General features: G+C 42.5%; 1 protein-coding gene across 1 annotated transcript; it reads right to left on the minus strand.

Annotated features, from left to right (window-relative positions):
- Positions 1–844: 844 nt before the first annotated feature.
- On the minus strand, positions 845–5,302 carry LOC106583175 (small ribosomal subunit protein uS15m). The gene is made up of 8 exons (XM_014167068.3): positions 5,007–5,302; positions 3,643–3,708; positions 3,485–3,560; positions 3,200–3,248; positions 2,920–3,004; positions 2,754–2,812; positions 1,860–2,051; positions 845–1,370 (listed from the first exon to the last, which is right to left on the minus strand). The coding sequence occupies exons 1-8, from the start codon at positions 5,179–5,181 to the stop codon at positions 1,260–1,262; spliced, it is 813 nt and encodes a 270-aa protein (XP_014022543.1). The 5' UTR covers positions 5,182–5,302; the 3' UTR covers positions 845–1,259.
- Positions 5,303–27,129: the final 21,827 nt, after the last annotated feature.

Genomic DNA, 27,129 nt, shown 5'->3' on the forward strand with positions numbered 1-27,129 from the left:
TGCAATAGGTTTTAATATAATTACATATGTAAAATGGGATATTGTTGTATTGCCATTTCATTAAACAAAGACTAATAATAACTGTTGTATAACTGTCATGTATCATCAAAAGGACAAGACATGGTGTTCAATCTCTGAGAAACCACTTCAAATACTTTGTATACTCTAGTATAGAAATATGCCAAATGTCATACATGTACATCCCTTTCAACTGTTCCTCAGAAACATTTTAGGTAGTTGTTTATTGATAAGTAGTTACTCTATTGTAGCTTTTTCTACATATGTGAGAACAGAGGAAAAAGCATGTCACTTACCTATCTTGTCTGCAGCTCTGAGCCTCTCCTGATCTGAGTCGATACACTTTAACAGGAAGTTACTAAAGCTGTGAACAAGCGCTGGTTACACACTCCTACTATGTTTCTCAAGACAACTCTCAACCGCAGTGAAAACACCAAATTCACAGTAAGACAATTAAGCTGTTTAATGACCTCAACATTCCGCAGTATTATAGGTTTCAAGGTCAATTCACAGGTGACAGATCATGAGTATAACCTTGGTTTAACATAGGTCGGTCGATAAACACCAGATATCTGATGTTCTTTCAGTTCTCGTAAACACGATTCCAAGCTATGTTCAGGAAAGTCATCATATGATTAATCTTACACTTCAGTTTCAACCACAGTTCAACCATAGGGCGTAATGTTATTTTTTCTCATATCTTTCATTAGCATTTTAATCAGCATCAAGCAGAAGTGTTTTATCTCTTTCAATTGGGGGTAGTTACATATCACCATACACAAGTGACTATATGTGGTAAAAGTGAAAAAAAGACAGCAAACAAATAGATTATACAATACATTTTATTAAAATGATTAATTGTGGGTTTATTTGACACTCTCAGGTCACATAAGACGGAGCTCAAAGACATTGCCCACACCAAAACCACATATCTGCATCACTGCATTTATTTGGCCAAATGTGGTTTGATGATGCATCTACTTGCAGAAGGGACAAGAAGAATGAAGACTTGGTGTACTACAAACAATAGGTTATTTATGTTTCTTATTACAGTATAACAATACATGGGAAAATTCATTTTACATGGCCTGGTGGCATGGGTTGGTGGAGATTTCTCCTTAAGACAAATGGAATGGTCGAAAAGGAGCAAACTCCGCTCACTGGGCCATGCAAAACGAATTTGTCCATTGAGAGCAAGACTGAATGCATAGAGTAAGACAGACGTTGGATACTGTAGCAGTTTATTGGGTTCCTGTAGCTGCTGTCCTGGCTGGTTCTGCCAGCGTGGGGGGAGGGGTCTGCTTAATTTTCTTCCTTTGCTCCAGTTTCTGTTTCTGCACCTCTTTGAAGACCTAAGAAAGGACAGTCATATAAACCTACAGCAAAAAGCCCAACAATGACAACAACAACCAAATTATAAATGTCTTCATTTGGGGCGGAAAATAGCCTAGTGGTTAGAGCGTTGGACTAGTAACCAAAAGGTTGCAAGATCGAATCCCCGAGCTGACAAGGTAAAAATCTGTAATTCTGCCCCTGAACAAGGCAGCTAACCCACTGTTCCTAGGCCATCATTGAAAATAAGAATTTGTTCTTAACTGAGTTGCCTAGTTAAATAAAGGTAAAATAAAAATCTTTGCTTTGACTTTTAGATTAAGTCATGCATTAGACTAATGGTAAAAGCCATGGTTCAACAGCCTGCATACAGCAGAAATATTAACAAGAAAATTGCTAGTCTGGTCCCAGATCTGTTTGTGCCGTCTTGCCAACCATACAGTACAAACCACTCTGGGACCAAGCTAGAAAATTGCACTAAGTAAAGTGAATTTAGTTTTGTTGTGTACCTTTATGCACAGGGCCTTCTTGGCCAGCCAGCGTCGGGTGGCATGTCTGTAGTACTCCGGGGGGAAAGTGTAGGTGATGCCCAGCTGCTGGCAGACATGTTCAAAGGCGTCGTAGCGTGTTACCCTGAGGTGCTTGAGCAGCTTCTTCCTGCGGTCTATGGCCATGAGCATCCATCGCTTGTTTGCTTTGTCCTGATACAAAGATGGGGGGCCAAAACACAGAGTAAGAGGTCAAATGGAGAAAAAAAACAAGCTTAAAGAGATAACAATATTTAAGGCTTGATTCAATCCATAGCGCTGAAGAGCAGCACTGTAGGGCGATTGAAATGTAAAGGTAATATCTCATTGATCTGACCAATGCAGCATTCACTGTGAAAGAAGTCGCCGCAAGAATATTGCCTTTAAATTTATATTGTGCTGTAACGCAGCTCTTCATGGCTACAGATTGAATCGAACCCCTAGTCTGGGAACATGTCTTTTACATAATAGAGGAGTTTTTTACTAATTAAAAATAGCATAGTGATTTTGAAACTGTCAAAACCAAACTGTCTAAAAGTGAGATACAGTATAGTGAGACTGCCAAACCTTGGCTTTAACATTTTAGCTGTGCTAAAGGATAGTTATATTTTGCAATACGTCTGCAAAAATGTTGGATACAATGTTACGTGTATACGTTGTGACAGTGTAAATTCCCAGCATGCAGCAGCACCACTACTACTCTGTTAAATGTCATGGTGGGTGTATGCACTACACAGGAAATCCTGTTGACAAACCTCACACCAGACAGGGAGGGGATAGGAAATGAAACGCATGGAAATAATATGCATTCACGTCACTGTTACTATAGGGACTTAAAATTACACAGTCTTGCATTTACCCTTCGCCCATACACACCTTTGTATGTTTGTGCAGGTGCTCCTGGTAGTTTCGGATTTTGGAGGTCAAAATGGCCACTAAAAGGTCAAGAAAGGGGTTAAGAAATGAACAAACAATTGCTGAAATAAGGTGTTTCCTCAGAGGAAAATCACGTTTGTTCACTAGGTCCAAAACGGGAACCTACCCTTGACTTCTGTAGAGCTGCGGTCAGCTTCATCCCTCTGGACTTTTGCAATCAGCTGCTCCGTTTTCAATTTCAACTTCTCGCTCTAGTGACACACAACATGGTGTTTTGATTATGCAATATCCAGCATAGGTATAGAAAAACGGTCGTATCATAATATAAACTATAGCAACTAACAGAGGTATACACAAACTGTAGTTACTCTATTGTAGTTATTCTTATGAGCGCAAAGAGAAAGACTAGATGAATAGAATGTAGTAACAAGGTGAAAAGAACATACATGGCTTGCTAGTTCCAGTGTCAGAAGTCTTTTGACCAGGTCATCAGCTCTGTAAACAACATAATAACAGATCAGCATTAGGAAGAGATGTACTGTATAGTAGAGGTATAGTACAAAGGCAGAGTAGGCCTATATATTGTACAAATAAAGACAGAATAACTATTTTAAACAACATCATCTCAATGCTGTAGTTGTTTGGACATGGGAGAGTTGAACATACATGAGCCATGTCTGCATGACATAAAATACATTTAATTTAAGTTTGGACAAATTAAATGTACATACGTTTGAGCGAGTGGAACAGCGGCATATTCCATTTTCAGCATTGTCGGAGGAAGATCACTCAACTGACTTTTCATCACTGATGGAAAAAAAAACTTAGACAGTAAATATCAAACATCCAAGTGGTCTTAGATCAAATATTTGACCTTGGTCCTCCATACCTGGCTTCTTCTTTCTTATGACACGGGCATAGTTTCTCACAGACTGAATGGTGAAACTCCCAATACCTGGTAAGAATTAAACAAATTATCAAACAATACATAATTACTCTTAGTCCATTGCTTTATGAACCATAGGATGGTGCCAGATTTATGCCTGCAACTACACTGAGTGCACAAAACATTTTGTGCACTCCACCACCCCAAGAACATCCAGACAACTTGGCACAACTGTGGGAAGCATTGGACTCAACAATGGCCAGCATTCCTGTGGAACGCTTTTCGACACGGTCTATGCACTGACGAATTGAGGCTATTCTGAGGGACAAGGGGTGGGGGGGTGCAACTCAATATTAGGAAGGTGTTCTTAATGTTTTGTACACTCAGTGTATGTGCCTGCATGAGAAAGCATCTGTAAGCATGTTCAGCAGCAACATGGTTTGCAGTAAGAGTTGGGATATCTTACTGTAGTAGTACTTGTTTTGATGTAAGCCTACATTTTGTGAACTGTAGTGCTGAGATAATAGAAACAAGAGTTGAGTGTCATGTTCTGCATACATGATCAAGAGTGGTGGAGTGAGAAAAGCAGCTGCAGACACATTGCAGGGGGCCTGTGGGGAAAATAACTCTAGTTCCCACATCCTTTTCATAAAAAAACACTTCTGGCAGACTGACTGATTAAATTATGAGAAATGTATTAGTCATATGTCTGGGTTAAAATGGCATTACCTTCGCACCAGTCTGGTTAAAAATTATTCCTTTCATTTCAGCTGTTTAGATAGGTAGCTACTAGCTAGTTATCGCTACATTAGTATACTATAAGGATCTATTTTTATGTAATCTATTTTTATAATGAAACCATATAGCTAGCCTAGTTAGTACACACAGGATGATAAGGACAATGGAGTAGTGAATTGATGTCCCTATAGAAATTGAAAGCCTGTGTCACTGTGTACACACAGAGAATAACTCGTGTACCTGTCTATCATGTTTGCTGTTGTTGTGATTAGCTATCTGTGCATTAGATATCCTAGCTAATTGCTGCAGTGCCCTCTCCTGGCATACCCAAGGAAGAATTGTACTCACTACATGACTAATGGAAAAGCACATTTTTACGAGGTGTTATGATGATGACAATAAGTGGGGTTTCACACAAAATCTACCTATTCCGTATTTTTCAGTAATGGTTCATTGATTCTTGCTCGGCGTGTGCAGCTAGCTAGTTGACATGCATGCGAGCAAGTGCAGAAAATCGACAAGACGTTTCATTGTTGCATAGACTTATACAGCCTCCTTAGCTAACTAACATATCGCAAGCACACATGTCTACTCTGTGAAATTAGGAGTATAAATATATATTTATTTACCTGTCAATGCAGTCTCATTGTTGCTGTGTGAAGGTCCTGTGATGACAGAGGTGAATGCCCCATGTTTCAATTGGAGAGACGCACAGGTTCCTTTCAGCCTGGATAAAACACCACATTCTCGCAGAACGACAGATGTTGATTTAAGAGCACTTCTTAAAGCCATGCTTGATAACATGGCTGATTCAGAGATGATTTGATATATGTCAGGTATTAATGGTCAAAATGTAACGAGTAAATAGCATTCGTCCCTTACATGAGGATCGCCATTTTGATTAGACATAACTAATCAGACGGAGAAGTCGATTCAGGAATTGAGAAGGATGCTTGAATAATCGTACCGGTATGTTCAAAAAAGACTCTAGCGTTATTGTCCTTGGTATTTACAGTATTTATTTCATTAACGTGAACGAGTTAAATTTTTACAGAATTCTTTTTTTATGAAAGAGTGAAAAATAGTAAACTTTATAGGGCCAATACCAATACATTAAAGGTATTGCACACTCATCCTATTTCCCAAGTAACAATAGCCTTTGAATGACCAAAACTTCAACCATAATATTTTCATGCTATTAAAATGCTCAGAATTTAAGAAATTGTACCTTTTCTCTCATCTCAAACTATCAAGAAGCCGGAAAAAAATAGGTTGAGTGGGCAGGGAGCAGAGCCGGGTTGCCATGTCTGCAGTTTTCAGGCAATTTACGGACTACTTTGAAAACTATGCTGCTGGTGAAAATGTATTGGTCGCGGGTTGTAGGTTTTTGGGCTAATACTAAATTGCACCGCGGCCACCATGGCATCGCTTTACGTTTGTGTTTTATTAATTTCACACTGCTACTGCTGACTAGCATTTAGTTTGCAACAGCACAGGTTTGTATGACCCCAGAGTGTAATGTGGATTTTAGCAAACAACAGCTAAACTAACACAGTTACACCAAACTCTGAAATGACAGATACCGTTTCATTTGTTTTAGCTGTTTTGCATTGACATTTATATCTATATTAATGATGCTGTTGTATGATTTCGCCTGGTCATAAAAATGGCTAGCTGACGTCCAACATGTTAACTCTATGGCAGGAGGGAGATCGAATTCGCATTTTGCAACAATGTTGCCGAGGTCGGAGTGGCAAACAACAAGGTTCATACAAACAGAACCCTCAAGGTTCTTTGCCTTCACTGGTATATTGCACCTTTTTACTAAAGGGTTCTTTAATCTCGTCCAAATAAGCAAAAGGTTCAATTTGAACCCCAAATAAAAAACATTTCTAAGAGTGTAGGATTGGGGGGGGGCGCTCAGGATACAACGAATGAGGCTAACAAGAATTATGATTGAAAAGTATGTAGCTAGTGCTAGTTAATTGGTTAGATGTTCTCACATCACTTGTCATGTCTGCCTGCTGTAGCGCTCTCTCAACACCAATGAATGTGCTCAAAACACACACCCCTTCGGCTCCCTCTCACTCAGCAACAGCCTGCCTGCTAATTAGAAGCAATAGGAAATAATGTGTTGAAAAGCGTAAACTCTTAGGGTGCGTTCGTAAATTCACTCTGGCTATCTACTCCGATTTCAGAGAACACTCATCTGAGTTTGCCGGAGTGAAGAATAACTGATTAATTTACAAACTCGCACCACACGTTGAATATGACCGTTATCAGTAAACTCCATGAAAAAAACACCATTAATTTGTTGCCAGCAGCACAGTTAGTCACCAAATCAAATGTATTTGTCACATACACATGGTTAGCAGGTGTTAATGCAAGTGTAGCGAAATGCTTGTGCTTCTAGTTCCGACCATGCGGTAATATCTAACAAGTACCAATTCCACAAACACTACCCTGTACACACAAGTGTAAAGGAATGAATATGAATATGTACATAAAAATATATAAATGAGTGATGGCCGAACGGCATAGGCAAGATGTAATAGATGGTATGGAGTACAGTATATACTGTCGAGTCGCGTCAATTCGAATCTGGTATTAGAACAAATTATTTAGCAAAGAGTATCTCATGTTTTCTTTGTACTTTAATTAATGCAAACACTTGAATGGTAAATATGATGTTCGTATATACGGTCTCACTGTAACACCACGCAGGGCAGACAGAGAAGAGAACGTCACATCCTTTGTTCTCCCTTATATACTCTGACAGAGATAGTTCCCGCTCACTGCTGGCCTGTCAGAGGGAGGATGAGCATGGTTTAAACTTACTCATCCTATCGGTGGCGTGCAGGCTGGTCCCAACCTCGTGACGCACTTCCTGTTGCCGGGTGTAGTTCTTGTCTTCAGCAGTTGACTTATCCATAGTTTATATACTTAATATTGTAGCATAGCTTCTCCGTTATATTATATAGGTTATGCAAACAAATAGCCAGTTCAACCCTAACAATCCCCCCTTTCACACCCCCTGGGGTGTGAACATACTCCAATAAGACATTTCAGAGAAATTTAGGATTCCCCCTTTTGACACCCCTTAGGGTGTCACTCAACACAATTTGTATATCTCCATTTTAATGATTAGATAATTAGTTAAAAACCCTCACATCCTTCCAGCTACACCTCACTTGTACTAGGTTGACTACCAGTCACCCAGGAACTTCAAACCTTCACATAAGGAAAGACAAATAGTATACAGGATAAATTCAGAACATATTATTTAAAAAACGTATAAAAAGAAGACCTTCTTGCGGCAGTGGCTACACCTAACATGTGTGGGACAGACTCTTTGTCTCAGAACTTAAAACCTTCTCATCCACCTGCCACTACATTCAATACATATGAGAACATTTTGGATAAGCTTTATTCAACCACTTCCTCAACAGCAAACCAAGGATCGTCCTCAAACAGACCCATCTTTTGCCCAGAGGTTGCTCTGACAACATCTGTGAAAGACTTTCTTAATCAAGGGATTATACAAGCAGCACAACATATCAATAATAGGAACACAAGCACTAGGGTCAGAAATCCAGTAACCACCCTAGATGTATACTTGCCAAAAAAGTTATTCATCCAATTCCCCTCGTCTACCCCCGCTACACCCTTCATTTCAGCAGATAGCTTGTCAAGTCCCAGTAGGGCTTAAAATCATATAATTTCCATTACAATCCACCCGTTTTGCTAGATATTTCACATACATTATAACACATCTATTTTTATTGGATTCAGAAATTTCACACAAAATCAAACTAATTCAGGAAACTCTAAAGATGGTCTCATCTAACATGGGCTCCTCATAATTGAATGAATCCTCCACCTGGCTCGGCGGTAGGTATTTGTCATCCCATTGGTCTGAACTTTGACTCGATCTGTATCTCACTATTTGCTCCGTTATCGATCTCTCTAGAGTTCTGGTGATTAAACCTCATACAGGTGAAAGCAGCCCATAATACAGTTCTTACAACACTTTTCCATTTCACAAACATGAGCTGTGTTATCAGGAATGTACGTACAGCAATGAACCTAATCATTCTACCTACACCATCCTCTTTTGCCAATAACATATCGAGAGTCAGTCTATTTTACCAGGTCATGAGGGAGGTGGCGGATAATTGGTCAGAGAACCTCTTTACTGCATCCCCGGTTTCATTCATGAATCTCTGTTGATTATAAAAGATGTCATTAATTCAATCCACATTTGTATTTATTGTCAACCACCAAAATAATGTAGTGTTAAAGCCTTCACATATTTGATTCATAGCTTTGTATTCTTCTGGAACTTCCCTGAGGATGCCAATAGCATCCATCTACATAAAGCTACTCCCATCCTGGTCAAAACTCCTCCTGTGCCTACTTTAGCCTCCTATAACTGGCCTCTGATAACTAATTCGAACTGGTTGGACCAATAACCCCTGGGCGCAAGTTCCTAACCACCCTTTGTGGTCATTTCTGTTGTATGCGTCCTTTGCTGGTAATAGCCCACCCTACATCAGTTATAGGTGCTGTGAGGTTAAGAATTTTCTATTCATCTTTCAAACCTAAGTCAGTCACATTAACAATTACTTTCCAGCTATTAAAATCATCCAAGTTCTCGGTGCCATTCTTGTATTTATAACACTGGTGCTCATCAGGAATTTAAGTGAACCTAGGTGGGTTGGCCGAGTACTTCAATCTGACCCACCCAGTCCCTGTACAGTTGTCTGCTTTCCCAGGAAGTTGTTTAATGTTTACTTTAAATCCTACATCTTGATCTTCTTTGACTCCTCATTCTGTAAGTCACTCATCAGTGTATTATATAGTTTATCTTCTACTTTTTCTCAATGACAACGGTATTGTATGATTAGTACCAGAAGGTGGTGGATCTGAATGTATCAGAAAGATTAGACTATGATGCAGCTCAGAGTCTCTACTCTTCCCAAAAACCGCAAACCTTCTCCAGACCCTAAGTCTCTCTGCTAGGTACCACCCCATACTCACACCTCTAGGAGCACAAACAGTGATGAACGGTCGGGATAGGAAATCTTCGTTAACCTCTATGGGCTAGGTGGGACGCTTGCGTCCCACCTACTCAACAGCCAGTGTAATCCCGTGGCGCGTTATTCAAATACCTCAAAAATGCAAAAACATAAATTTTTCAAACATATGACTATTTTACAACATTTTAAAGACAAGACTCTCGTTAATCTAACCACACTGTCCGATTTCAAAAAGGCTTTACAACGAAAGCAAAACATTAGATTATGTCAGCAGAGTACCCAGCCAGAAATAATCAGACACCCATTTTTCAAGCTAGCATATAATGTCACATAAACCCAAACCACAGCTAAATGCAGCACTAACCTTTGATGATCTTCATCAGATGACGACCCTAGGACATTATGTTATACAATACATGCATGTTTTGTTCAATCAAGTTCAATCAAGTTCATATTTATATAAAAAAACAGGTTTTTACATTAGCATGTGACTAGCAGGTGACTAGCATTCCCACCGAACACTGCCGGTGAATTTACTAAATTACTCACGATAAACGTTCACAAAAAGCATAACAATTATTTTAAGAATTATAGATACAGAACTCCTCTATGCACTCGATATGTCCGAATTTAAAATAGCTTTTCGGTGAAAGCACATTTTGCAATATTCTCAGTAGATAGCCCGGCATCACATGGCTAGCTATTTAGACACCCAGCAAGTTTAGCACTCACCAAAGTCAGATTTACTACTATAAGAAAAATGTTATTACCTTTGCTGTCTTCGTCAGAATGCACTCCCAGGACTTCTACTTCAATAACAAATGTTGGTTTGGTCCCAAATAATCCATTGTTATATCCAAATTGCGGCGTTTTGTTCGTGCGTTCAAGACACGAACAAAGGGTAAATAAGGGTGACGAGCATGGCGCAATTCGTGACAAAAAATTTCTAAATATTCCATTACCGTACTTCGAAGCATGTCAACCGCTGTTTAAAATCAATTTTTATGCAATTTTTTTCATAAAAAAGCGATAATATTCCGACCGGGAATCTGTGTTTAGGTAAACAGACGAAAGAAAATAAAGCATGGGGTCGACTCGGTCATGCGCCTAAGCCCATAGTACTCTGATCGGCCACTTGCCAAAAGCGATAATGTGTTTCAGCAAGAGCCTGCCTCGATATCGTTCAGCTTTTTCCCGGGCTCTGAGAGCCTATGGGAGCCGTAGGAAGTGTCACGTTATAGCAAAGATCCTCAGTCTTCAATAAAAAGAGCCAAGATGAAACAACTTGTCAGACAGGCCACTTCCTGCATGGAATCTTCTCAGGTTTTGGCCTGCCATATGAGTTCTGTTATACTCACAGACACCATTCAAACAGTTTTAGAAACTTTAGGGTGTTTTCTATCCAAAGCCAATAATTATATGCATATTCTAGTTACTGGACAGGAGTAGTAACCAGATTAAATCGGGTACGTTTTTTATCCGGCCGTGTCAATACTGCCCCCTAGCCCTAACAGGTTTTAAGGAGGTAGCCCCCGGACCCTGTTGGTACTCGGTTCTTCTCCTAACTCTGTGTGTGATCAGCAGTGGTCATATGTGTACATACCTTCTTGCAGTGGATAACGTGGACCCAAGTGACTCTCTCAGCTTTTCTAATGGCAAAGGCAATGGTTTAACAGCACCTGGTATGGGCCTTCCCAACGGGGCTGCTTCCCGTCTTTTCTCCTCAGGGACTGGATCCACGCCCAGTCTCCTGGTTGTACTGAGTGAATCCCCTTCTCTTGTGATTCACCTGTTGGACACAAAATCTTGGACATACGGGTTTGGTTAACAAACAGTCTTCTCATGTGTTCTGTTAGTATTTCTTCAACTTCTATGTCTACCTGTTCTGGTATCTCTATTCTCCCTAACTTTGGCATTCTATAGGCTCTACCTGATTAGCTAAAATGTCATCCATCATTTAAAGAGATAGATTCCAGTAACCCAACTCTAGGGATAATATATTGACCTAATATTCTAGCTACCATAATCATGTCCACCAAGTAAGTTGGGAATGCTTCTACCCATTTGCTATACTTATCTGTTATTTTTAAACACCCCTTCTTCCCATTAATTCGGAATAGTTCAATAAGTCTATTTCCAAATGTTGAAATGGAAATTCTACAAAAAATGTTTTTGTTTGAGTAGTATCCTAATCTGTTCTATCGCCTGCTCTACCATACTCCCCCTATTTATACATGGCGCAAGCCATGTATCAATATTGCTGCATATCTAAACAATGTCTTTGATAAGATCAGTAAATTATCCTTATGTCAGCCCTTCTCTTGTAGGATTGCCCCCTTTCATTTTCCACATGTCCAACTCTCCCTGGGGCATTCATCCTTAGCTATCCTGTAACAATTCTCTGTCAAGTGTCTTATTTAAGATTTATCTGTGCTGCTTTGTGTGGTTTTAAATGCCTATGTGCTTGTCTGTGTAAATAGTCATATCTCTTCTTAGAGAATTTACCAAACATAAACTTAAAATCAAAACTAAAATACATGCCAATGGAGCCCATAGTCCCTCCATGTATTAATATCCTATCTAAACGAACCAAACTAAATTATCTTCCTATCTTCTATTCTTATCTCTTTTCTGTCTGTCCCAGTGTTATTTCTGTCCTCACCTGTTTATAATTTAACTATGCTGGTCTTCACTCACTAACCATTATCTAATTCTTCTGTGTCACTTTTATCTTCTCTTCCTGGCTTATGCTCTCCTCCTGCTACTTCCAACCCATCAAGGTCTCAGCAGTGCAGGGGAGGACTTCTCCATCTGCCCTTCCTTCTATCTATGTCTGTCGCTCTTTCTCATAACTGTCAGTATCAAATATGGTTTGTTTCCAAATATTGACTAAATGTCTCATGGTCTCCCCTGTTGCACTTCTGAATTCTTTGAAAAATCAACCTGTCTAGATATTGCATATCTAGACAGGTTCTTTTAATTTTATCTCGATTCCCTCAATGATCCTGGATCACCTACAAATGTCATATATCTCTGTCTTGTTGACATAAGTCTACCATTATTAAACTTATTCACAACAAAATATAAGAATACTGTTATGTCAATTCCACAGCCTTGTTGCGTTAAATCTCTTACACTGCTTACAACCACGGCTGACTTCCTAAGGGAAAATACTTATCTAGATAATGTAGAAAATACCCCTGCTCATCAAAAAGATATTCAATTAACATAATCAGATCAAAATGACAAATCTGAACTACTCCACAAAGAAAAATTATTGCACCCTTATCATCCTTCTGTCTTCTCATTGGCTCAAATTATCAATTGTCTCTAAGAACTTTAACTCCATCATAATTATGAGTTCTACAAATTTCCTTAAAATCAATATCACCAATGACCTTAAATTCACCATCCAAATGGCTTTTCATTGCGGCTGATCAGACCACAAAGGAAAAGTCACCAGAGGGGTCAAAAGTCATACCACCTTTTCAGAACCGTTTTTCTTACTACATTAGACATATGAGAGCTAAGAACTGTATCTATATTTTGTATCTCAAGTTCCCAGAACATTCCCTATCAAAAGAATTTCACGTGCTTAATTTAAACTCAGAAAACAAAATTTCCAAAATTCCATGTGTATACCCCTTTAAGATATCCTGTCCCTAGGAATTTTTCCCAAAGAGAGCTAAGCGCTCCTTTTTCTGGCTGTAGGCACCTGACCTTCTTCTCGCTGTATTTGTCTCAACCCCCTCTCTGGCATCTCTTGCCTCTGTTACTTCCCTCAGATCTGCTAGCCCCCACCCTACGAGGTTCTGTTTAATGGCACGACTTATCTCGGGACGCATTCCACTGAGGAAAGCTATTTTTAATTGCTGATAATACGGGGCATCAAATCCATCCACTACCGGGGGTTCTATTAACCCACTATTTGTGTTGAACACGTCCTTTACTCTCTCTAGGTATGGTCTTATATTCTCACTGTCTTCTTGTTTACACTCGTGAACCTTAGAGAAATCTGCATGTCGGTAATGGTGATCCCTCAGATTATTACACAGCTGTGTGATTTTCTCGACATACTGTGCATCTATCGCCCAGGGCACTACTATCAAATCACCATGTCCTGGTAACCAATTTATTTGTTTAACCATTGACTCCAATCTTTCAACATTTAAAACGCAAATGAAAAAGGTATTTCAAATAACCAAATGCAACCTAGCTAATTTCCAAAGCATATGTAATTGTTTTATTACAGAGGTACCAAAACTATACTTCAAGGGCTCAGAGCGATTGACCTCACCAATTGAAACGCTATTAGCGCGCACCAACGCGGTTGCACTCACCCCCCTTACAAAGAGCGCGTCCTCGAGTTAGCTTGCGACTCTACGTCCTACAGGAACGCGCACGCCGGCCAGGCACACGCACAACTATGATTAATTTGCACTGTTCCTGCGAAATAAAATAAACTCACCCTGCTATCCACCTTTCTGACCTGACATTGTTTCATGCAATGGAAACATTATAATGTTAGCATTCATTCACTTCCTGTTCAATTCACTGGTGTTACTAAACAATCAAACCACGAATCAATAACCAGAATTTATCACAAAACTTTTACGATTCCATTATTCAGACCAGAATCACTTCCAGCCACATATAGTCCAGTGCTCACACCCAACTCTCCTCTTTTCACCCGTAGGGAAAAACATTACCTCTTTTCAAACAGTGTTCTGCCTTACCTCTATCGTAAGATTAAAACCAATGTTACAACTTTATCTCTCTTTTGGCTTCACGCTGTCACGTTCCTCGTATTCTCCCTCATCGGAAGATATGTCGAAATCACTCGATGACCAATACGCAGCAGGTTGACTGTTCCACATCATATTTATTTTAGATGGAAACGACAAAACAAAATAAACACTCAGAGGAGAAAGGTGACAGTTTCACAGGTGAAACGAAACACAGTGCAAAATTACAATTACCCACAAAAATCAAACAAACACACCCCACTATATGGGACTCTCAATCAAAGGCAGATAGACAACACCTGCCTTCAACTGAGAGTCCCAACCCCAATTAACCAAACAAACATACTCACTAAACTCCACATAGAAATACCTAACCTAGAACCTACCCCAACACTCACAACCCCACTATACCATAACCAAACATAACTGCCACGTCCTGACCAAATATAATACAAAAAAACCTAAGTATATGGTCAGGACGTGACATTACCCCCCCCTAAAGGTGCATACACTGAATGCACAAAACCAACAGAAAAAAACAAAACAAAAAAAAAACAACACACAATTAACCTCCTAACTAAAGGGAGGGAAGGGAGGGTGGCTGCCGTCAACGACGGCACAGTGCTACACCCCCCCTCCCCAACCCACCTCTATTGGAGGTGGCTCCGGTTCTGGCCTACTGTCCAACAGACCGTAGACAGACCTGTTGGGCTTAGGACAGTAGGCAGACTTCTTTGGTTCTGGTTCGTGGGCCGACTCCGTCGGTCCCAGGCTGTAAGCAGACTCCTTCGGTTCTGGGTTGTAGGCAGAATCATCACAGTCATAGTTAATCAACTTTATTTTAGAATTGTGACCAGACTCACCCGGTTCTGGGTCACAGGCAGCTCCCCTCAGTCCCGGGTCGCAAGAGGTTGTCGGATACTCTGGTCCGCACCCCGGTGTCGGATCCTCTGGGCCGCACCCCGGTGTCGGATCCTCCGACGGCCCTGACCCAGGATTCACCAGGCTGGGGAGACATGATGGATGCCTGGCCCTGGGCACAGGCACAGGACTCACCAGGCTGGGGAGACCCACTGAAGGCCTGGTCCTGGGAGGTGGCACAGGATGAACCAGGATGGGGGGACCCACTGGAGGCCTGGTCCGAGGAGGTGGCACAGGACGGACCAGGATGGGGAGACCCACTGGAGGCCTGGTCCGAGGAGGTGGCACAGGACGGACCAGGATGGGGAGACCCACTGGAGGCCTGGTCCTGGGAGGTGGCACAGGATGAACCAGGATGGGGAGACCCACTGAAGGCCTGGTCCTGGGAGGTGGCACAGGACTCACCAGGCTGGGGAGACCCACTGAAGGCCTGGTCCTGGGAGGTGGCACAGGATGAACCAGGATGGGGAGACCCACTGGAGGCCTGGTCCGAGGAGGTGGCACAGGACGGACCAGGATGGGGAGACCCACTGGAGGCCTGGTCCTGGGAGGTGGCACAGGATGAACCAGGATGGGGAGACCCACTGAAGGCCTGGTCCTGGGAGGTGGCACAGGATGAACCAGGATGGGGAGACCCACTGGAGGCCTGGTCCGAGGAGGAGGCACAGGATAAACCGGGCTGTGGGGGAGCACTGGAGTTCTGGTACGGACACTCTTTACCCACACTCCAGGCTGAATGCCCACTTTGGCCCGGCACGGGCGGAGAGCAGGCATTGGGCGAACTGGACCCTCCCAGCGCTCTGGAGACACAGTGCGCAACGCCGGCGCAGGATAACCTGGACCGAGGAGGCGCACTGGAGACCAGACGCGCTGAGCTGGCACCATCCGCCCTGGCTCGATGCCTGCACTCGCATGGCACTTGCGGGGGGCTGGTATGTAGCGCACCGGGCTTTGAACGTGCACTGGGGACACCGTGCGCTCCACAGCATAACACGGTGTCTTACCAGTACCACGCTGCTTCCGGTAAGCACGGGGAGTTGGCTTAGGTCTACCACCTGACTCCGCCAATCTCCCCGTGTGCCCCCCCCCCAAAAAATTGTGGGGCTGCCTCCCGTGTCCGTTGCGCTCCCTCTCCTCATACCAGCGCCTCTCAGCTCTCGCCGCCTCGATCTCCCACTGTGGGCGGCGATAATCCCCAGCTTGAGTCCATGGTCCTTTCCCGTCCAGGATTTCCTCCCAAGTCCATGACTCCAGATAGCCTTTCTCCTGGTGCCTCTCCTTGTGCTGCTCCTTCCTCTGCTGCTTGGTCCGTTGTCGGTGGGTAATTCTGTCACGTTCCTCGTATTCTCCCTCATCGGAAGATATGTCGAAATCACTCGATGACCAATACGCAGCAGGTTGACTGTTCCACATCATATTTATTTTAGATGGAAACGACAAAACAAAATAAACACTCAGAGGAGAAAGGTGACAGTTTCACAGGTGAAACGAAACACAGTGCAAAATTACAATTACCCACAAAAATCAAACAAACACACCCCACTATATGGGACTCTCAATCAAAGGCAGATAGACAACACCTGCCTTCAACTGAGAGTCCCAACCCCAATTAACCAAACAAACATACTCACTAAACTCCACATAGAAATACCTAACCTAGAACCTACCCCAACACTCACAACCCCACTATACCATAACCAAACATAACTGCCACGTCCTGACCAAATATAATACAAAAAAACCTAAGTATATGGTCAGGACGTGACACACGCTTATGAAATGTCCAAGACTTTAAAAAATACCATGTATATCTCCAAATTTATAAAATACTTCTTTCAATACTTTAGCATAAAAATAAGACACCTTTCGGTGGTTACAATTCTATAGGATTCGGCGAATGCTCCACACAGTATCTTTGGTTCCCTTCTCTCTGTCTTTTCCTGCTCCTCCTCGTTACTTTGTTTTTCTTTCCACATTTTCTTAAGTTTCTCCATCATTGCCAGTCTTATTCTCTCCTTCAGTCTGGCTTTCTCCATTGCTTCCTTGATTTGACCTTTTCTGGGTTCTCCCTCTTTCTTCCATTCCCCCTCTGCTTTCTGAGTTTTCCGCTTCAATGCTCCCAGTATTCTACCTGGCTCACCTTCTGTGGGAACTCCATCGGGGGACAATACCCAACCATCCTCTATCCCTTCCATATAGAGTTTCTCTCCTCGTCTCTTCCATTCCTTCCCTCCATTGATTTCGAGTGTGGATTTTAGAGCCTTTAATACCCTCTCCGCTTCTTCATTGGTAGTCATGTTTTTGTTTTACTGTATTATTTTCGTTTTTATTTGTAACCAATTTGATAATTAGTCTGTTATTTAAAGTATGTTAACCTATTTATTTAAACCAAATTGTTTCACCCTATTTAGTTAAACTCGATGCTTATTTCAACCTAATTATTTGGAACCGGAGTTCTTCAATATAAATCAAACATCAAATCAAATAATAATCCAAATTATTTCAACCCCATTATTTAACCTGTTGGGGATAGGGGGCAGTATTTGCACGGCCGGATAAAAAACGTACCCAATTTAATCTGGTTACTACTCCTGCCCAGAAACTAGAATATGCATATAATTGTTTGATTTGGATAGAAAACACGCTAAAGTTTCTAAAACTGTTTGAATGGTGTCTGTGAGTATAACAGAACTAATTTGGCAGGCCAAAACCTGAGAAGATTCCAAACAGGAAGCGCTCTCTCTGACTATTTCTTGGCCTTCTTGATCATCTCTATCCAAAACAGGGGATCTCTGGCATAACTTGCCATTTTCTAACGCTCCCATAGGCTCTCAGAAGGCGCCAGAACGTTGAATGGTGACTTTGCAGGCCATGGCTGAAAAACAGTAGCGCATTTGGATAGTGGTCGATCTGAGAACAATGAGACTGGGGCGCATGCACGAGCCGACACCATGTTTTTATTTTTTCGTCTTTGAACGAAAACAGGGTTTCCCGGTCAGAATATTATCGCTTTTTTACGAGAAAAATCGCATAAAAACTGATTTTAAACAGCGTTTGACATGCTTCGAAGTACGATAATGGAATATTTTGAATTTTTTTGTCACGAAACGTGCCGGGCGCGTCACCCTTCTTTACCCTTCGGATAGTGTCTTGAACGCACAAACAAAACGCCGCTATTTGGATGTAACTATGGATTATTTGGAACCAAACCAACATTTGTTATTGTAGTAGAAGTCCTGGGAGTGCATTCTGACGAAGAACATCAAAGGTAATCCAATTTTTCTAATAGTAAATCTGAGTTTGGTGAGTACCACACTTGGTGGGTGTCAAAATAGCTAGCCCGTGATGGCCGGGCAAGCGTCCCACCTAGCCCATAGAGGTTAAACAATGCTGCTTTATATGTTTTCATACCCTACAATACTCATCTCATATGTATTGTTAGGGTTGAACTGGCTATTTGTTTGCATAACCTATATAATATAACGGAGAAGCTATGCTACAATATTAAGTATATAAACTATGGATAAGTCAACTGCTGAAGACAAGAACTACACCCGGCAACAGGAAGTGCGTCACGAGGTTGGGACCAACCTGCACGCCAGCGATAGGATGAGTAAGTTTAAACCATGCTCATCCTCCCTCTGACAGGCCAGCAGTGAGCGGGAACTATCTCTGTCAGAGTATATAAGGGAGAACAAAGGATGTGACATTCTCTTCTCTGTCTGCCCTGCGTGGTGTTACAGTGAGACCGTATATACGAACATCATATTTACCATTGAAGTGTTTGCATTAATTAAAGTACAAAGAAAACATGAGCTACTCTTTGCTAAATAATTTGTTCTAATACCAGATTCAAATTGACGTGACCCGACAATTGGTGACCCCGACGTGATCTGGTATAGGAATTTCGCTGAGTATTGATCAGCCGATTGGACAAAGCTGTCGTGGGACGGTGTGTTTCACAAAAAGTCCGGACAACTAAAAAGAGGTAAGCAGACACCTATTGTTATAATAACTAAAGATCTGCATATTGGCTTTATCCAAATTACTTTTGTGAAGCACCTGATCGATGTAAGTGAACTAAATTATGAATTATTATGAGTAGATAAGAAATATTATAGTGACATTATTGTGACATGCAAACCCGTGGTGAATGTGTTGTTAGTACCATGGTACCATAGAGTATTGGTCTACCGGAAAGATTCGTAACTTCGAGGATACGGTTGGGTTCGGGGAGAATACTGAAATCTTTCGGCAAGATTTGTAACTTTGAGGGTGCGATTAGGTTCGAAGATATAGGGAATAATTGGTTTAGTAATTGGTATCGGCAAGATTCGTAACTTTGAAGGTACGGTTACGTTCGAGGAATTACCCCGGCAAGGTTTGGGAAATTTTAGATAGAATACTGAAATCTTTCGGCAAGATTCGTAACTTTGAGGGTACGATTAGGTTCGAAGATATAGGGAATAATTGGTTTAGTAATTGGTATCAGCAAGATTCGTAATTTTGAAGGTACGGTTAGGTTCGAGGAATTACCCCGGCAAGGTTCGGGAAATTTTAGATAGAATACTGGGTGACCGGCAAGATTCGTAACTTCAAGGGTACGATTAGGTTCGGCGGAGTAATTCTTAGGAAAGGAGGTGAGGTTGTAGGCGAGGTGAAAGAGGAATAATAAATGAGGAATTTAAAGGCAAGAGAATAATAGTATAATAAAAAGTTTGGAGATAAAATAATATGCTCAATTCATGTGTAGAATAAAAGGTGATATTTAACTGTTTGAATTTATTAACGAAAAAGCATCAAAAGGACTTGAGGAATATTTTAGATAGGACGATAATTGTGGCTATTGGCAAGGCACATACTACAGGCATTTAAATGGTGGGGTAATGTTGGCTCTAACGGAGAGTTATTACTTGATTTGATATACTAAGGATGTGGTTAGGTTTGGGAAAAATATATGTTTTAAATGATCGGTTATTGTTGGCTCTATTGGGGATTTATCAGTTGATTTGATGTTTAGTGTTTGACAAGGGTACAAGAACCAAGTTCAGATAGATGGGCTAGAGCGGGATAATTTATTAAATAGTTTGATGTTGGACACTGTATAAAATGAGTTTAAATAATTGGGTTGGAATAATTTGGATTAGTATTCAATTTGATGGTTGCTGTTTGACATTATAAAACACGGGTTTAAGGTGGCTAGTGATACATTACATCAGGATGGCAAGATGCAGTAGATGGTATAGAGTACAGTATATACATATGAGATGAGTAATGTAGGTTGTGAAAACATTATATAAAGTGGCATTGTTTAAAGTGGCTAGTGATACATCTAATTACATCAAGATGGCAAGATGTAGTAGATGGTATGGCGTACAGTATATACATATGAGATGAATAATGTAGGTTATGTAAACATTATCTAATATAAATGATATAAAGTGGCAAGTGATAAATTGATTACATACATTTTCCCATTATTAACCTGTTAGGGCTAGGGGGCAGTATTGACACAGCCGGATAAAAAACGTACCCGATTTAATCTGGTTACTACTCCTGCCCAGTAACTAGAATATGCATATAATTATTGGCTTTAGATAGACAATACCCTAAAGTTTCTAAAACTGTTTGAATGGTGTCTGTGAGTATAACAGAACTCATATGGCAGGCCAAAACCTGAGAAGATTAGTAAATAGTAAATCTGACTTTGGTGAGTGCTAAACTTGCTGGGTGTCTAAATAGCTAGCCCTGTGATGCCGGGCTATCTACTGAGAATATTGCAAAATGTGCTTTCACCGAAAAGCTATTTTAAAAAAGGACATCGAGTGCATAGAGGAGTTCTGCATCTATAATTCTTAAAATAATTGTTATGCTTTTTGTGAACGTTTATCGTGAGTAATTTAGTAAATTCACCGGCAGTGTTCGGTGGGAATACTAGTCACATGCTAGTCACATGCTAAAGTAAAAAGCTGGTTTTTGATATAAATATGAACTTGATTGAACAAAACATGCATGTATTGTATAACATAATGTCCTAGGGTTTTTGCATTTTTGAGGAATTTGAATAACGCGCCACGGGATTACACTGGCTGTTGAGTAGGTGGGACGCGTCCCACCTAGCCCATAGAGGTTAAAGTGGCTTGAGTTGAGTCAGTATGTTGGCAGCAGCCACTCAATGTTAGTGATGGCTGTTTAACAGTCTGATGGCCTTGAGATAGAAGCTGTTTTTCAGTCTCTCGGTTCCAGCTTTGATGCACCTGTACTGACCTCGCCTTCTGGATGTTAGCGGGGTGAACAGGCAGTGGCTCAGGTGGTTGCTGTCCTTGATGATCTTTTGGCCTTCCTGTGACATCGGGTGGTGTAGGTGTCCTGGAGGGCGGGTAGGTTGCACCCGATGATGCGTTGTGCAGACCTCACTACCCTCTGGAGAGCCTACCGGTTATGGGCGGAGCAGCTGCCGTACCAGACGGTGATACAGCCCGACAGGATGCTCTCGATTGTGCATCTGTAAAAGTTTGTGAGTGTTTTTGGTGACAAGCCAAATTTCTTCAGCCTCCTGAGGTTGAAGAGGCGCTGCTGCACCTTCTTCACCATGCTGTCTGTGTGGGTGGACCATTTCAGTTTGTCCGTGATGTGTACACTGAGGAACTTAAAACTCTCCACCCTCTCCACTACTGTCCCGTCAATGTAGATAGGGGGCTGCTCCCTCTGCTGTTTCCTGAAGTCCACGATCATCTCTTTTGTTTTGTTGACATTGAGTGCGAGGTAATTTTCCTGACACCACACTCCGAGGGCCCTCACCTCCTCCCTGTAGGCCGTCTCGTCGTTGTTGGTAATCAAGCCTACCACTGTAATGTCGTCTGCAAACTTGATGATTGAGTTGGATGCGTGCATGACCACGCAGTTGTGGGTGAACAGGGGGTTCAGAAGAGGGCTGAGAACACACCCTTGTGGGGACCCAGTGTTGAGGATCAGCAGGGTGGAGATGTTGTTACCTACCCTCACCACCTGGGAGCGGCCCGTCAGGAAGTCCAGGACCCAGTTGCACAGGGCGGGGTCGAGACCCAGAGTCTCGAGCTTAATGACGAGTTTGGAGGGTACTATAGTGTTGAATGCTGAGCTGTAATCGATGAACAGCATTCTTACATCGGTATTCCTCTTGTCCAGATTGGTTAGGGCAGTGTGCAGTGTGATGGCGATTGCGTCGTCTGTGGACCTATTGGGTCAGTAAGCAAATTGGAGTGGGTCTAGGGTGTCAGGTAAGGTGGAGGTGATATGGTCCTTGACTAGTCTCTCAAAGCACTTCATGATGACGGAAGTGAGTGCTACAGGGCGGTAGTCATTTAGCTCAGTTACCTTAGCTTTCTTGGGAACAGGAACAATGGTGGCCCTCTTGAAGCATGTGGGGACAGCAGACTAGGATAAGGATTGATTGAATATGTCTGTAAACACACCAGCCAGCTGGTCTGTGCACGCTCTGAGGACGCGGCCAGGGATGCCGTCTGGGCCTGCAGCCTTGCGAGGGTTAACACGTTTAAATGTTTTACTCACGTTGGCTGCAGTGAAGGAGAGCCCGCAGCTTTTGGTAGCGGGCCGTGTTAGTGGCACTGTATTGTCCTCAAAGCGAGCAAAAAACTTGTTTAGTCTGTCTGGGAGCAAGGCATCATTATCCGCGACGGGGCTGATTTTTCTTTTGTAGTCCGTGATTGACTGTAGACCCTGCCACATACCTCTCGTGTCTGAGCCGTTGAATTGCGACTCCACTTTGTCTCTGTACTGTAGCTTAGCTTGTTTGATTGCCTTGCGGAGGGAATAGCTACACTGTTTATATTTGGTCATGTTTCCGGTCACTTTGCCCTGATTAAAAGCAGTGGTTCGCACGTTCAGTTTTGCGTGAATGCTGCCATCAATCCACGGTTTCTGGTTGGGGAATGTTTTAATAGACGCTGTTGGTACGACATCACCGATGTACTTGTTAATGAACTCGCACACCGAGTCAGCGTATTCGTCAATGTAGTTGTTCGCAGCAATGCGGAACATATCCCAGTCCACGTGATCGAAGCCATCTTGAAGCGTGGAATCCAATTGGTTGGACCAGCGTGGAACAGACCTGCGGGTGGGAGCTTCCTGTTTTAGCTTCTGTCTATAGGCTGGGAGCAACAAAATGGAGTCGTGGTCAGCTTTTCCATGGGAGGGCGGGGGAGGGCCTTATATGCGTCACGGAAGTTAGAATAACAGTGGTCTAGGATTTTGCCCGCCCTGGTAGCACAACCGATATGCTGATAGAATTTGGGGAGCCTTGTTTTCAGATTAGCCTTGTTAAAATCCCCGGCTACAATAAATGCAGCCTCAGGATATGTGGTTTCCAGTTTACATAGAGTCCAATGAAGTTCTTTCAGGGCCGTCGATGTGTCTGCTTGGGGGGGGGGGGGGGGGGATATACACGGCTGTGATTATGATCGTAGATCATAATGGTAGATAATGCGGTCGGCATTTCATAGTGAGGAATTCAAGTCAAGTGAACAAAATGACTTGAGTTCCTGTATGTTGTTATGATCACACAACGTCTCGTTAATCATAAGGCATACACCCCCACCCTTCTTCTTACCAGAGAGATGCTTGTTTCTGTCGGCGCGATGCGTGAAGAAACCAGGTGGCTGTACCGACTCAGATAGCGTGTCTCGAGTGAGCCATGTTTCCGTGAAACAAAGAATGTTACAGTCTCGGATGTATCTCTGGAATGCTACCCTTGCTCGGATTTAGTCTACCTTGTTGTCAAGAGACTGGACATTGGCGAGTAGTATGCTCGGCAGCGGTGCGCGAAGTGCCCGTCTATGGAGCCTGACCAGAAGACCGCTCCGTCTGCCCCTTTTTCTGCGGCGCCGTTGTTTTGGCTCACCGGCTGGGATCCGATCCATTGTCCTGGGTGGTGGGCCAAACAGAGGATCCGCTTCGGGAAAGTTGTATTTCTGGTCATAATGTTGGTGAGTTGACGTTGCTCTTATATCCAATAGTTCCTCCTGACTGTATGTAGTAAAACCTAAGATTACCTGGGGTAACAATGTAAGAAGTACATAAAAAAGCAAAATACTGCAGTTTCCTTGGAACGCGAAGCGAGGCGGCCATCTTTGTCTGCGCCGGAAGTGGTGTAGATAACATGAAAACAGCCAAAACAGCTCTGCTAGTGCGAGTAAAATGGTCAGAGTGAGGTGCTCTCTCGTTGTGTATGGAAGTAGCTAGCAAGGTAGCGAATGTTATGGGTGTAAGGTGGCACAGTGATGCCACCTGTTGGTAAATGTTTATTACTGCAACTCCAGTGTTTTACCGGTGTGCTTGAGATACCCGGATGTATTGCAATATACTGAACAAGACTGGTTACTCGCATCAATGCCTCTGTCTCGTCATTTAACATTCAAACATGGTGTCAGAGTCAGATAACTAACCATACTTTCCGCAAATTAAAGTCACCTGTTCTGGTTTACCCCCCAAAAAATGATTATTTGAGTAAAACTTCGCCGGAATTGTCCTTAGCTAGAGTGAGTTTGCTAGTTAGCTTCAGTGTTGTTAGCACCGGTTAGACATGGCAGCGAACATTCCCCCTCCCACCGTTATGAAGCTCAGCGGAGATTGGAGCACAAACTGGGATACGTTTAGAGGTGAATGGGAGGACTATGCACTACCAATGGGACTTCGGGAAAAGGACGATGAGGTAGTGGCTGCCACTTTGAGGACTATAATGGGAGCTGAATGCCGACACGTATACAAACACAACCTGAACCTAACAGCAGCTCAGCAAGGTAACGCTACAGGTATTCTTGATGCTCTTGAACATTACTTTAAGCCAGCAAAGAACGTTATCCACGAGCGTTATGTTTTTGGTTGTTGCAAACAAGAGGACGGGGAGTCCATTGACAGCTTTGTCACTAGGCTAAGGGAAAAGGCAGCTACATGTGACTATGGTGTTTTAAGAAATGAACTGATCAGAGATAAGATAGTGCTTGGCATAACTGATGAGGGCACCCGCAGACGTTTGCTGCGAGAACGTGACCTGACACTGGTCTTGGCAGTGGAGACATGCCGTGCAGCAGAGCTTACTGATATACGGATAAGGTCCATGGAGCTAGAAAGGCAACATATGGACAATGTCAATGCTACATTCAGGCAGCCAGTAAAGAAATTCCCCTTTGCCACAGCTAATGCTAATACTACAGCCAACTCTGCAGTAGACATTTTTACATTTAGATGTACATTTTAGTCATTTAGTAGACGCTATTATCCAGAGCGACTTACAGTAGACAACCCCAATACATGCCGATATTGTGGCATTTCTCATGGACGGGGAAAAGAACACTGCCCAGCCTATGGAAAAATATGCATATCCTGTGGTACAGCTAATCACTTCGCAAGGGTCTGCATGAAAAGCAAGAGAAAGGAGGGTAAAGTGCACTCCATTGAAACAAACACAGATGAAGGGAACAACAGCACAGAGGATGTATATGCTAGCGAGTGCATAGGGGCAGTAAGGGCAAAAGGACAAAGTGGTTTGTCACTTTGCTACTTAATAATAAACCACAGCAATGCCAGCTAGATTCAGGGGCCACATGTAATGTTATGAGCCTTAAAGATAAAAGGAGGCTAGTGCCCAGAGACAAACTCACACAGAGTAGCACCAAGCTGAAACTGTATTCAGGCCAGTTCATGACCTCTTTAGGCCTGTTTGTGACAGAGTGTGTTTTACGTGGCCAGAAACACACTCTTGAATTTGAAATAGTTGAGGCTAGTCAACAGCCATTACTGTCAGGTTCTACATGCGAGCGCCTTGGGCGTATTAACTTCACCATCCCAGCTGATCTTAACATTATAGTCAAAGTCAAGGCTGGGCCCCTGAGCAAGGAGACACTCCTAAGCAAGTATCATGATGTCTTCAATGCACCGGTCGAGTCAGTTCCCGGCAAAGTCCACTTTGAGTTGGACACAGCAATCCAGCCTGTCCAGTGTGCACCCAGCAATGTACCAGTGGCCATGAAAGCAGCTACGAAGGCTCATCTTGACAAATACGGAGCAGATGGCCACATCATATCTGTCACCGAGCCTACAGACTGGATAAGTAATATGGTTATCGTCAAGAAACCAGACAAGCTACGGATATGCATTGATCCTAAACACCTCAACCGGGCTCTGAGACATTACATTATGCCCACGTTGAAGGATGTTCTTTACAAGCTCCCAAAGGCCAGAGTCTTCACACTCGTGGACGCCAGAGATAAATAATCAATACAATTTAAGACGGTATTGTGTTCAATACCGGATAAAAACAACGTGAAGCGCCAAACAGTAGAGTCCACTTGGCTTGACACAGCCCTACGTCTTCATATCTCAAAAGAAAAACATCAACCAATTTCTAAAGACTGTTGACATCTAGTGGAAGCCATAGGAACTGCAACCAGGTTCCTATTAAATAGGGCTTCCCATAGAAAACCAATTGAAAACACAGTGACCTCAATGTTTTTTTCCCTTGGATGGTTTGTCCTCGGGGTTTCACCTGCCAAATCAGTTCTGTTATACTCACAGACATTGTTTTAACAGTTATAAAAACTTTAGAGTGTTTTCTATCCAAATCTACTAATTATATGCATATCCTAGCTTCTGGGCCTGAATAACAGGCAGTTTACTTTGGGCACGCTTTTCATCCGGACGTGACCCTATCCCTAAGAAGTTGTAATGTAGGGGGTGGGAGTGGGATGAAGAGATCGGTCCCACAGACCTCTACTGTACACCATGACAGTGAGGCCTTTAATGTTAGAGCTGTTTATTACTGTGTCAGTGTGAAAAGTAGATAAATAACTACGGAAACTGACAGATCAATAACGTTTCATTGCCAAACTCACATTGCACTGAAAAAACTGCCTTCCTGACTGCTCAGAAGCATCCGCATGGTCCTAAAGCACACTATTGACGGTTTTTGTATCAATTGGCAAAGATAGAACTGGGGGGCCAAAAAATAGAATTTCAGAATGTGGGGGGGACATGGCCCCCCTGTCCCCAGT

Source organism: Salmo salar, chromosome 02 (assembly GCF_965601325.2).
Source record: "Salmo salar chromosome 02, fSalSal1, whole genome shotgun sequence".
NCBI lineage: Eukaryota > Metazoa > Chordata > Actinopteri > Salmoniformes > Salmonidae > Salmo > Salmo salar.

What these genes read in the sequence shown, in the direction of transcription:
- LOC106583175 (XM_014167068.3), bottom strand. Translation starts at nt 5,181, where the DNA reads ATGTTATCAAGCATGGCTTTAAGAAGTGCTCTTAAATCAACATCTGTC. An exon ending in CAATGAGACTGCATTGACAG is followed by an intron (nt 3,709 to 5,006) that starts GTAAATAAATAT and finishes AATTCTTACCAG; the next exon opens with GTATTGGGAGTTTCACCATT. An exon ending in ACCTGCACAAACATACAAAG is followed by an intron (nt 2,052 to 2,753) that starts GTGTGTATGGGC and finishes TCTTTGTATCAG; the next exon opens with GACAAAGCAAACAAGCGATG.